Source organism: Anomaloglossus baeobatrachus, chromosome 1 (assembly GCF_048569485.1).
Source record: "Anomaloglossus baeobatrachus isolate aAnoBae1 chromosome 1, aAnoBae1.hap1, whole genome shotgun sequence".
NCBI classification, from domain to species: domain Eukaryota; kingdom Metazoa; phylum Chordata; class Amphibia; order Anura; family Aromobatidae; genus Anomaloglossus; species Anomaloglossus baeobatrachus.
Genome location: NC_134353.1, coordinates 32,439,917 through 32,453,236, shown reverse-complemented (window position 1 = coordinate 32,453,236; position 13,320 = coordinate 32,439,917). Strand labels below are relative to the sequence as shown.

The 13,320-nt window shown below is 42.1% G+C and overlaps 1 protein-coding gene across 1 annotated transcript in view; it reads right to left on the bottom strand.

Moving 5' to 3' along the window:
* The window catches only part of LOC142314623 (vomeronasal type-2 receptor 26-like), a 120,281-nt gene that overhangs the window by 17,356 nt on the left and 89,605 nt on the right, over positions 1–13,320 (bottom strand). The window contains exons 4-6 of the mRNA XM_075352523.1: positions 12,089–12,334; positions 8,864–8,889; positions 8,021–8,144 (exon numbers count right to left, since the gene is read on the bottom strand). Of these exons, the coding sequence (XP_075208638.1) occupies positions 8,021–8,144; positions 8,864–8,889; positions 12,089–12,334 (396 nt within the window). The remainder of the gene's footprint in view (positions 1–8,020; positions 8,145–8,863; positions 8,890–12,088; positions 12,335–13,320) is intronic.

Below are 13,320 nucleotides of genomic sequence, written 5' to 3'. Positions count from 1 at the left end.
CGTGGGGTACTACAGGAGGTTTGTAAAGGATTTTGCGGGACTATCAGCCCCCTTGAAGGACCTTCTTAAAGGCAAGAAGTCCGTCATGGTGCGCTGGACTCCGCAGGCCGAGGACTCCTTCCGGGCCCTGAAGGAGGTCCTGTGCGGACAACCCGTTCTGGTCAACCCTGATTTCCGGAAGGAGTTCATAGTACAGACTGACGCCTCAGAGGTCGGCCTGGGGGCAGTGCTGTCTCAGGTGGTTCAGGGGGAGGAACACCCCGTCACCTTCTTAAGTAGGAAGCTCACCCCTCCCGAGCGGAATTATAGCGTAATGGAGAAGGAGTGCCTGGCGATCAAGTGGGCCTTGGAGTCCCTACGCTATTACCTGCTAGGACGTCAGTTTCGCTTGGTGACGGATCACTCTCCACTGGTCTGGATGAGGTCCGCCAAGGAACGGAATGCCCGGGTTACCCGGTGGTTCCTTTCTCTGCAGAACTTCCGGTTTACGGTTGAACACCGGGCCGGTGGGTTGCAGGGCAACGCCGATGCCTTGTCCCGCGGCCCGTGTTTGATGGCTGGAGTTCAACCCCGCACGCTTGAACTGAGGGGGGGGGTATGTGAGACTGTGACCGGGGTTATCTATGACGGCCGGTATGTCTCGCCCCGGTTGTGCTCACTCCATGATAGAAAGTAAATCCACTATAGGGTTAATGCTGTTTCCCTACAGGCTGAAGGAAGGGTTAAATAGAATCAGGAACAAGGGCAGGTGTGCCGGGAGTGAGGGAGTGAACAGAACTCCCTGAGTTTTCTGCTGGAGAGGCACATGTATTTTTGTTATGGACTTTTGTTTGGACATTAAAACCGTGTGCTGTGAACCTTAATGCCTGGATCCCGTGTCTTCTGCTGCGCAGCCGACCGTGCTACCTCACAGTATGTATGCATGTATGTATGCAGCAGAGCAGTATACGTGTCTGTATGTATGTATGTATATATGCAGCAGAGCAGTATGCGTGTCTGTATGTATGTATGTATATATGCAGCAGAGCAGTATGCGTGTCTGTATGTATGTATATATGCAGCAGAGCAATATGTGTGTCTGTCTGTATGTATGCATGTATGTATGCAGCAGAGCAGTATACGTGTCTGTATGTATGTATATATGTAGCAGAGTAGTATGTGTGTCTGTATGTATATATATATGCAGCAGAGCAATATGCGTGTCTGTATGTATGCATGTATGTATGCAGCAGAGCAGTATGCGTGTCTGTATGTATGCATGTATGTATGCAGCAGAGCAGTATACATGTCTGTATGTATGTATGTATATATGCAGCAGAGCAGTATGCGTGTCTGTATGTATGTATGTATATATGCAGCAGAGCAGTATGCGTGTCTGTATGTATGCATGCAGAGCAGTATGCGTGTCTGTCTGTCTGTATGTATGTATGTATGTATGTATGCAGAAGAGCAGTATGCATCTGTCTGTATGTATGTATGCATGTATGTATGCAGCAGAGCAGTATGCGTGTCTGTCTGTATGTATGCAGCAGAGCAGTGTGTGTGTGTGTCTGTATGTATGCATGTATGTATGCAGCAGAGCAGTATGCGTGTCTGTCTGTATGTATGTATGCAGCAGAGCAGTGTGTGTGTGTGTCTGTATGTATGTATGCAGCAGAGCAGTATGTGTGTGTCTGTCTATATGTATGTATGTAGCAGAGCAGTGTGTGTGTGTGTCTGTCTATATGTATGTATGCATGCAGAGCAGTATGTGTGTGTCTGTATGTATGTATGCAGCATAGCAGTGTGTGTCTCTGTATGTATGCATGTATGATGTGTATCTATGTATGTCAGTGTATATGACTGTATAGATTTGTCTGTTTATATGTATTTTTGTGAGTTTGTCTTTAAATATGTATATGTACGTGTATGTATCTGTGTATGTGTGTGTGTCTGCGTGTGTATGGGACCACTGGGACTCTTCCGCCCGGGGCCCACAAAAACCTGGAGCCGGCCCTGTAATGTACCTCGCTGACAGCAGCACTTGTCATCCCCTGCAGTGACCTGGGATGACCCATTGATGTTAGCTCAGGTCACTGCACTGCTCTCCCAGCCAATGGGGAACATCCTGCTCTTCATTGACTGGGACAGTGTGGATCGTCATGGCAACCCCTTGGATTACACCAGACCTGGATTTGTTTTTCATTCTAATAAATTGGTTAAAGAGGGAATGTTTTGGGGAGTGTTTTTTCAAATAAAAATGTGTTTGTCGTCTATTTTTTTTATTACTGACTGGGTTGGTGATGTCGGGTATCTGATAGACGCCTGACCTCACCAACCCCAGGGCTTGATGCCAGGTGACATTACACACCTGGTATTAATCTCATATATTACCCCGTTTGCCACCGCACCAGGGCGCGGGATGAGCTGGGGCGAAGCACCAGGATTGGCGCATCTAATGGATGCGCCACTTCTGGGGCGGCTGCGGCCTGCTATTTTTAGGCTGGGGAGAGTCCAATAACCATGGACCTCCCTAGTCTGAGAATATCAGGCCCCAGCTGTCTGCTTTACCTTGGCTGGTGATCCAATTTTGGGGGACCCCTACGTGTTTTTTTTTTTAATTATTTATTTAATTTAAAATAACAGCGTGGGGTGCCCTCAGTTTTGGATTACCAGCCAAGGTGAGGTTGCCAGCTGTGGTCTGCAGGCTGCAGCCGTCTGCTTTACCCTAGCTGGCTACAAAACTAGGGGGAACCCTACGTCATTTTTTTTTCATTTTTTTGGCTAAATACAAGGCTAAGCACCCCTTAGTGCCACATGAAAGGCACCACAGGGTGCTCCACTTTTTCTCCACTTTTTCTCCATTTTTACTCCACTTTTTCTCCACTTTTTCTCCATTTTTTTCTCCACTTTTTCTCCACTTTTTCTCCACTTTTTCTCCACTTTTTCTCCATTTTTTTCTCCAATTTTTCTCCACTTTTTCTCCACTTTTTCTCCACTTTTTCTCCACTTTTTCTCCACTTTTTCTCCATTTTTTTCTCCACTTTTTCTCCACTTTTTCTACATTTTTTCTCCATTTTTTCTCCATTTTTTTCTCCACTTTTTCTCCACTTTTTCTCCACTTTTTCTCCATTTTTTTTCTCCACTTTTTCTCCACTTTTTCTCCACTTTTTCTCCATTTTTTTCTCCACTTTTTCTCCACTTTTTCTCCACTTTTTCTCCACTTTTTCTCCATTTTTTTCTCCACTTTTTCTCCACTTTTTCTCCACTTTTTCTACATTTTTTCTCCATTTTTTCTCCATTTTTTTCTCCACTTTTTCTCCACTTTTTCTCCACTTTTTCTCCTTTTTTTCTCCACTTTTTCTCCACTTTTTCTCCACTTTTTCTCCATTTTTTTCTCCACTTTTTCTCCATTTTTACTCCACTTTTTCTCCACTTTTTCTCCACTTTTTTTTACATTTTTCTCCACTTTTTCTCCACTTTTTCTCCACTTCTCCACTTCTCCACTTTTTCTCCACCTTTTCTCCACTTTTTCTCCATTTTTTCTCCACTTTTTCTCCACTTTTTCTCCACTTTTTCTCCACTTTTTCTCCACTTTTTTTTACATTTTTTCTCCACTTTTTCTCCACTTTTTCTCCACCTTTTCTCCACTTTTTCTCCATTTTTTCTCCACTTTTTCTCCACTTTTTCTCCACTTTTTCTCCACTTTTTCTCCACTTTTTCTCCACTTATTCTCCACTTTTTCTCCACTTTTTCTCCACTTATTCTCCACTTTTCTCCACTTTTTCTCCGTTTTTTTTCTATGGTCGGTCTACCCATTAGTTCTGCCATGCATACTGTAGCTCTACGCCTACTGCACATGTTACTTTATGATTGACATCTCTTTCGTACCAGAGCTGTCTAAGCCTACTCTGACCCCATATTTGTCATTACTATATTGTCCTTGTACTGTATTATGACATTTGTATCATGTGTTTCATTTCTTGCTGTGTTGCAATTTTTTTGCTGCATCCCAATTGTACCTCTACATTGTTCGAGTTTATGTTATTGTTCTCTCACTCTTATGTGATACTGATTATTGTGATTTTTCATGATTACAAGCAGATAAGTCCAATCTGACGAAGGCTCAGGCCGAAACGTCATTTGTAACTTGTTTTGGACAAAAACATATATGCTTATGAAATTTTTTTTTTCTTAATACGGACCAATAAAGAGTGATTTTGCATTACTATCCGTTGTGACTTACTGACTTAGTCTGGGAGATTTAGAGTGCCGAGGTTACTCACTAATTTTATCTATTATTACCTCTGAGCACCTGTATACCAGTGAGCAGAGCTTCCTCTACAGTAGTTCTCCTGATTAGGCATGCCCTTACCTCATGAGCAGGGCATTGCAGCTTTGGTAGCAACCATTACGACTTGGACTCTGCTGCTGTGGACCCGGGGAGAGTGAGTGCAGATTCATTGCACCCACACTCCTCACATGAAGGGTCCGCACTCCTAGAAAATGGGGGATACGTTCCCTGAGTGTCTCCCCCCCCCCGATATTCTAGACGGTCCAGAGTCGTCGTGGGACCCCTTTATTTTTTTTCTTACAATAAATTGGTGAAAGAGGAAATGTTTTGGGGACTGTTTTTTCAAATAAATTTCTTTTGTCGATTTTTTTTTTTTTTTGTTAGTACTGACAGTTTATGATGTTGGGTATCTAATAGACGCCATGACATCACAAACTGCTGGGCTTGATCTCAGGTGACTTTACAGCTAGTATCAACCCGATTTATTACCCCGTTTGCCACTGCACCAGGGCACGGGATGAGCTTGGGTGAAGCGCCAGGATTGGCGCATCTAGTGGATGCGCCACGTCTGGGGTGCCTGCGGCCTGCTATTTTTAGGCTGTGAAGGCCCAATAACTATGGACCTTCCCACCCTGAGAATACCAGACCACAGCTGTCTGCTTTACCTTGGCTGGTGATCCAATTTGGGGGGGACCCTACTTTTATTGTGTAATTATTAATATTTATAAAATAATTATAAAAAAGAGCCTGAGGGGACCTCCACATTGGATCCCCAACCACGGTAAAGCTGCCAGCTGTGGTTTTCAGGCTACAGCCATCTGCTTTACCCTAGCTGGCTATCAAAAATGGGGGGACCCAACGTCATTTTTTTTTAACTATTTTTTAAATAGAAAAAATTAATGGGCTTCCCTGTATTTTGATTGCCAACCAAGGTAACGGCAGGCAGATGGGGGTGGCAACCCATAGCTTTCTGCTTTATCTGCTGAGAATCAAAAATACCGCGGAGCGCTACGTCATTTTTTTAAAGATTTATTTTTACAGCACTGTGATGTCCAGCAATCAAAATACAGGGAAGCCCATTTTATTTTTAGTTATTTAAATAAATAATTAAAAAAAATAAATATGGGCTCCCGCTGCATTTTTTGTATTGCTAGCTAAGGGTAATCCAAGCAGCTACTGGCTGCTAACCCCCACTGCTTGGTGTTACCTTCACTGGCAATGGAAAATCCAGGGAAGCATTTTTTATTTTTTTTGCCAAAAAACTACAAAAAAAGGACGTGAGCTTCGCCATATTTTTGTATGCTAGCCAGGTACAGCAGGCAGGTGCTGGAAGAGTTGGATACAGCGCCAGAAGATGGCGCTTCTATGAAAGTGCCATTTTCTGAGGCGGCTGCAGACTGCAATTCGCAGCAGTGGGGCCCAGAAAGCTCAGGCCAACCTGTGCTGCGGATTCCAATCCCCAGCTGCCTAGTTGTACCTGGCTGGACACAAAAATGGGGCGAAGCCTACGTCATTTGTTTTCTAATTATTTCATGAAATTCATGAAATAATAAACAAAAGGGCTTCCCTTTATTTTTGGTTCCCAGCCGGGTACAAATAGGCAACTGGGGGTTGGGGGCAGCCGTACCTGCCTGCTGTACCTGGCTAGCATACAAAAATATGGCGAAGCCCACATAATTTTTTCAGGGGGTAAAAAACTTCTGCATACAGTCCTGGATGGAGTATGCTGAGCCTTGTAGTTCTGCAGCTGCTGTCTGTCTGTATGGAGAAGAGCAGACAGCAGCTGCAGAACTACAAGGCTCAGCATACTTCATCCAGGACTGTATGCAGAAGTTTTTTGCCCACCAAAAAAATGACGTGGGCTTCGCCATATTTTTGTATGCTAGCCAGGTACAGCAGGCAGCCACGGGCTGCCTCCAACCCCCAGTTGCCTATTTGTACCCGGCTGGAAACCAAAAATATAGGGAAGCCCATTTTTTTTAATTATTTCACTTATTTCATGAAATAATTAAAAAACAAATGACGTGGGCTTCGCCCCATTTTTGTATCCAGCCGGGTACAACTAGGCAGCTGGGGATTGGAATCCGCAGCACAGGTTAGCCCGAGGTTTCTGGGCGCCTCTGCTGCGGATTTCAGTCCGCAGCCGTCCCAGAAAATGGCGCTCTCATAGAAGCGCCATCATCTGGCGCTGTATCCAACTCTTCCAACAGCCCTGGAGCCGGGTGGCTTGTTGGGTAATCATGAGTTAATACTGGCTTTGTTTTACTAGCCAGTATTAAGCCAGAGATTCTTAATGTCAGGCACGTTTGACCCGGCCATTAAGAATCTCCAATAAAGGGTTAAAAAAAAGACACCACACAGAGAAAAAATACTTTAATAGAAATAAATACACAGACACATTAGAGACTCCATCTTTATTACCCCCTGTCAGCCCTCCACGATCCTGCTCTTCTGTCTTCTTTCTTTCTAGTGTAGTGGTAGTGAGGATTGTAGTGAGGATGAGGTTCACCAGCCCATCACTTGGGGCTGGGGAACCTCATCCTCAGTACAATCCTCACTACAATCGGGAAGCAGCGTGCAGCAGTGCTGGCTGTCAGCGGTAACAGCGGTAACGCTGACAGACGCGTTACCATAGCAACGGTGCTCTCGGAGCTGCGGTTAGCGGTGACGTCACCGCTAACTGCGTTGCTATGGCAACGGTGATCTCCGTTAATGACCGGCTGTGTCAGCCGGTCCCTAACGGAACGGGGAGTCGACCGTGTGCTAGAGCATGTCGCCGGTACACGGCGATACACATATGTGCACCGTGTACCGGAGAGATGCACTCGCAGGTCCTACATGACGCGTCATAGTCATGTGACCAGTCTGTAGCCAATGAGATAATAGCCACGTGACTGGTCACATGGCTATTCTGACGTCACGACAGGTCCTGCATCTCTGCTGGCAGTGCTGGTCACGGGAGGATTCAGCAATCATCGGATGGAATAGCGGCAGGAGACAGAGTGCAGAAGGGATCGCGAGGACCGGTAAGTGTTATGGCAATGTTTATTAACTGTTTGTGTACATTTATCATGCATTTTTATGTGTTTGTGATTGCCTCCCATTATAGCCTATTGGCTCGAGTTCGGTTCGTCGAACGTTCGACGAACCGAACTCGAACGGGACCCCCGTTCGGCGAGCCGACCTCGAGCCGAACCGCGACCGGTTCGCTCATCTCTATTTACTACATTCAAAAAGGCTGGAGGGAGTTTTAAAAAGCATTCCGCCTGGTCCATCTAATTTTGTCTGGTCTTCTTTTCAGATGCTTGGAAAAGGTGTTGGCTCGTGAGGGAGATATTAGTATAATTTTTAAAAAATTCGGAGTTTATTATACCCTGAGGGTTAGAGACCTTATAGCTTAGTAAAGTATTGTTAATTTTCATTAAACCAATTCAACGTGATCTGAAATTTACTGGCCGAATTTAAGGGATTCTGCTGAATTAAAAATTGAATTTCATATTTAGCTAAGTGGGTGAGAAATAAATAATAATATTGAGAAACTTTTTGGGTATTTTTCTATGCTATTCTTAATGTATTTATTATTACATGTGCATACAGTATATCATTAGCACCATTAGGATATTTTTAAATTCAAATTTACATATGTGCACAAAGCAAACATTTTGAGTTGGGAAATTAATTATAAAATGTCCACCTCTTAAGACTATTTTCCACATTTCTTTTCCAGGCTTTACTAGCTTTTATTACCAGACTTATTGGAAACTTCTCCATTGGAACACAAGATACAGTCATAGCAACATAGTTGATGCCCTTGTTTGACAACTTTTCTTTTTCCTGGAAAACACTTTTCTGAGCACCGGCTATATGGCCTCTAAATGAAGAAAAAAAATTTGAAATTACTTTCCTGACTTCAGGTAAAATATAAAGATGCGGTACATTCTGGTATCCTCCATTTTGATACAGGAAAAATATTATATAGAATATAAATCCAGCGCTATCACATGGAATATTAAAAAGTTGTCTTCTTTATTGATAGTTTTTCATAAAATCCAAAAGGTACATGCAGCATAAAAATAAAGGATGCCCAGGTCAGAGCTGACCTGGGCATCCTTTATTTTTATGCTGCATGTACCTTTTGGATTTTATGAAAAATGATCAATAAAGAAGACAACTTTTTAATATTCCATGTGATTGCGCTGGATTTATATTCTATATCTATTTGGTGACTTCTGACCATCCGTGCGCTGATCATCCACCACAGGACGATTATGGGACTGCAGCAGGCTTGGTGAGCTGATATTACCTATTTTTGCTTATTCTAGGAAAAATATTACCATCTTTTCAGTTAGCCATTAAAAAGGTATCAACCACTGAGGACTTCAGTTCTTTTAAACAATTTTTTATCCTGACTTCAGAACATAAAGATATTCAGAAATTTGACTTTAGAGTTAAAACAATATATATAAAGAAATTAAAAAATCCAATTGTTTGTATTCTGGTAAAATGACTTACATGTGATGGGGAACTATCTAAGAGGGAAGAGAAGAAATTTCATGAACTAACTCTTCGATTGATGGCTTCAGAACTTACAGATCCACACTGGAATTCAGTGAACTCTTCAGAATGAGACAACATATTACAAATGTTAGTAAAGTCAGACTGCATAATTAGGGGCTGGATTTTATACTCTTGAGTATGGATGAGTGAATCCAAACTGTAAATGTAACGTTGCTGAACCTCAATCACAGACTTTTTACTGTACGTCCGGTTCCTGTTCATGGTTGTCACCAGCTTTCAGAGCAGCCAATCAGCAAGCTTTAAAGGCCCCGTTACACGCAATGACATTTCTAACGATATATCACCAGGGTCATGGATTCCGATACGCACATCCAGCATCGTTAGCGATGTCATTGCGTGTGACACCGAGTGGCCGTTAACGATGGAAAATACTCACCAAATCGTCCATCATTGACACATCGTTCATTTTCAAAACATCGTTGATTGTTGAGGATGTAGGTTGTTCGTCGTTCCTGTGGCAGCACACACCGCTATGTGTGACACCTCGGGAACGACGAACTACAGCTTACCTGCGGCCGCCGGCAATGAGGAAGGAGGTGGGTGGAATGTTACGGCCGCACATCTCTGCCCCTTCACTTCTATTGGGTGGCCGCTTAGTGATGCCGCTGTGACGCCGCACGAACCGCCTCCATAGAAAGGAGGCAGTTCGCCGGCCACAGCGACGTTGCTAGGAAGGTAAGTACGTGTGATGGCTCCTAACGATATTGTGCGCCACAGGCAGCGTTTTGCCCATGACGCACAAACGACGGGGGCGGGTATGCTCGCTAGTGTTGCTAGCGATATCACTGCGAGTAAAGCTCCCATAAGACTATGGGCACTTCTGAAACCATTGCAGCCATGCCAAGTATTGTTATGGCTGTGATTGGCTAGGGAAATCACTGTAAATAAAAAGAAAAATAATAAAATGACGTGGGCTACAAATGAAAGTTAAATGGTAGTTAGAGTAGGATAGTTATACATACAATCACGCTGTACAAAGGCTAGTAAGACGTAGTACAGCGCAATCCCCACTAGGTGGCAGCAGAGTAGTGAAGGAGAGACAAAGAAACACTGTAACAGAAAGGCAGCTGAAGTACAGCAGAGTAACTTCAGCAGGCAGTAAACAGGCGAATCACCAGGGGGCAAGAGAGTAATCAAACAGTCAGGGTCTAGCCAGGAAAGTCGAGTCACTGCAAAGGGAAGATCAATATCAAGGTCAGAAAACAGAACCGAGTTGGAAGGTGGGAGATCAGGTATACAGAGGGAAACACAAACAACAGACAGGAGCGGGAAGTCAGGGACTTGGACAGGCAGACAAATGGCGTAGGGTATAAGTCAGGATACAGTAGCAGGGAGGCAGGACAGATTAGGAACACTTACCAGAGCCAGTATACACACTGCAAGGCAGAAATATCACTGGCACTGAGCCATAGGTAGAGAGGCAATATATAGTGTCCTGGGATCCAGAACGAGGCAGCAAGGGAAGTTAATCCCTGACATGACCAGGCCAGAGCTGGGTGTAACCAGCAGCAGGGAAAATCCGGCTTGGATCATGACACCTTACCATGTTTCCCAGAAGATTATACTGCAATCCGACTCTTTTCCATGCTCTCTACTTAAGGTTCATCATTTTTCACTGCGCCCCCTGCCCACCCTCTGCGTCAGTGTCTATGATTGGTTGCAGACTGTTATACATGCTCGCCACCATGTGTCCACCTCCCTGATTGGTTGCAGCCGAATTTCTGTATGGTAGTGTAAAAAGAAAAATTTTAAAAAATAATGCGAGCTCCCGATATATCTTGATAGTTAGCATGAGTAAAAATAACAGCTACTGGCTGCAGCCCCTATCTGTGAGCTTTACGGTGGCTGGATATGAAAATAGAGGGGATCCTATGGCATTTTTTGAAAAAATTATTGAAGTGAATAATTAAAAAAAAAGAATAGGGTCCCCCTATTTTTGATACCCAGCCATGGTAAATCACGCAAGTCGGGGCTGGTAGTATCAGGATGGTAAGAGTCATGGATATTGGCTTCCTCCAGCCTAAACATATCAGCTCGCAGCTGCCCAAAATTGGCACAACCCATTAGATGTCCCAATTCTGATACTTTAGCTAGTGCATCCCGTTTGCCATGGTGCTGTTTCTCCTCTCTGCAGCTTCTTACTGTAGAAGAGCTAATGGGTTAATGACAGCTGTGATTTGTCGAAATATCACAGATACTATCAAACCCTGGATTAATTTTTAAATAATTTAAAAAAAAGCTGCATATGGTCCCTCTTGTTTTGATACACAGCCAAGATAAGAACAAGGCTTGGGGCTGCAGCCTGTAGCCATGTTTTATCTGCTCTGGGTACCACAATATGGGGGACAATACACCAATTTATTTATTTATTTATTTTTATATCACTATAGAGATGCAGACAGAGTGTGGGATTCCAAATAATCACAGATGCTGTTATGCAGGGTTGGGGTGGGGTCTGACTGCAACCAATAACATGCCAAGATTAACATTGGGCGGGTGAAGCAGTGAGTATGTATGAGGGTTAATAAGTTGACCTGAAAGTAGTGTTGTTCTCCTCCTAGCACATTCTACCACCATTTTATAGCACAATGTGTGGGTCTCCATAGACTTATATGGGGTTTGGCATCCGGGCAGTTGTTCAGGTTACAGTCTTGTACAGAATCTGATTTTTTTAACATCTATCTGGACTCGCCAACCCCAAACTTCTGCGGGTTCACCTATCTCTAGTGACTGGTTCTCTTTAATATCACTAGGCCCCAATTTCCCTCATTACAAAAATACACATCACCTGTTCTGATTCAACCCAATAAGCATTCATGATTATAGAATTCAGAGTTTGAAAAAATGATGATATGGTCAAAATACTCACTTGCCCAAAATGTATTTTTCATAGATGTAAATTAGAAGCCAGTGTACAGTTAGCTGTATTGAAAGTTACATTATACTTCCCTTTTACCCAAACATAATTTTACAAAAACTAAATATAATTTGCTTCATTAGTTTATAATGACTGGAGATGCCATGATTATATGAGATCACCAAAATCAAAGACGTAAGTACTTTCCATCACTCTATTATCAGTAAGGTATATTAGTTTTATTATAAGTGGTGCTACAAGTAGCCGGATAAATAGTAATAGTAATAGTCTTAGTGATTGTAGCAGTATTGGTAGCAATTATAAATATGCATTTTGAGAATTAACATTGAGTCAAGTTGTTTAACATTTTGGTGATTTACCTTATTATCAATCCAAATGATAACTAAAGATGAAATATTTAGTTGTTGATCTGGTGCACGGGATCCATCAAATGAGCCGACAGTTGCTGTGAGTCCTTCTATAATGTTTCCTCCTGTAGTTTTTTGATGTCTTTTATTTATAAAATGAAGAATCTCTAATGTCTCAGGTATTTCACCTTTATCATTAAAACATACTTTATCTGTCTTCAGATCATTAACACATAATAGCTTCATGTAATGTCTTAACTACAATATAAATACAATAAACAAATAAACATATATATTAGGAAGTAATGATTAAAAATCAGTTATATGATTTTGTTTTTGTTTTTTTTGCAATACATCAAATTTCTCTCCTGAATTGAGAAAATCTGATCTAACCGAATTTTGAAAGTTTCAATCTACTCTGTTTAGTAATTGATAAATCACTTTTTTAATGCTAAAGAAACTGTATTTTACAATTGAATGCCCAGAAAAATTGCAAATGGCCAAAGTTATTCTTTATTCTACAATATACAATTGCAATCTACACAATTAATAAATCGCATGATATCCTGAAGTTCATGAAAAAAAAGGACTTTTTTACTAACTTTGATTACATTTGCTATCTCTTTGCAACCTTTCCCTTTTTTATGCCAGGAAATTATTTTTTCTTTAATTTTTTTATGTTAAGGAAACTAAATATTAAAATATATTGCTCAGAGGTATTACATATGGGCTGGGATATACATTATAATACAATGCAATCATAGCTTTATTGTTTTTAAGATTAAAGAATAATATAAGACATTCAAGTTCAGCCTATAGCCGAACATGTTGATCCAGAGGAAGGCAAAAACTCTATGAAGCAGAAGCTGATTGCTCCATAATAGGGAAAAAATCCTTTTTGACTCCATATGCAACAATTAGACAGACTAGTTCCTTTGATCAGCGTCCCTAACACATTTCGTACCCATAACTGGTAATGGTACATTTGTCAAGAAAAGCATCTGGGTCACCTATAAAATTTTGTAGTGAATCAACTATCACAATACCATGTGGCCAAGAGTTCCATAGTCTCATTGCACTTACAGTAATGTGCATCTGTGATTAGGATTAAACGATCTTTCTAGTGATGAGTGAGCATGCTCGTCACTGCTTGATACTCGATCAAGCATTGGGGTGCTTATACTTGGTGCACTTTACCCGGAAATAGAGTTTCTGATGTAGAATGGACAGTATTTTATAGCTTC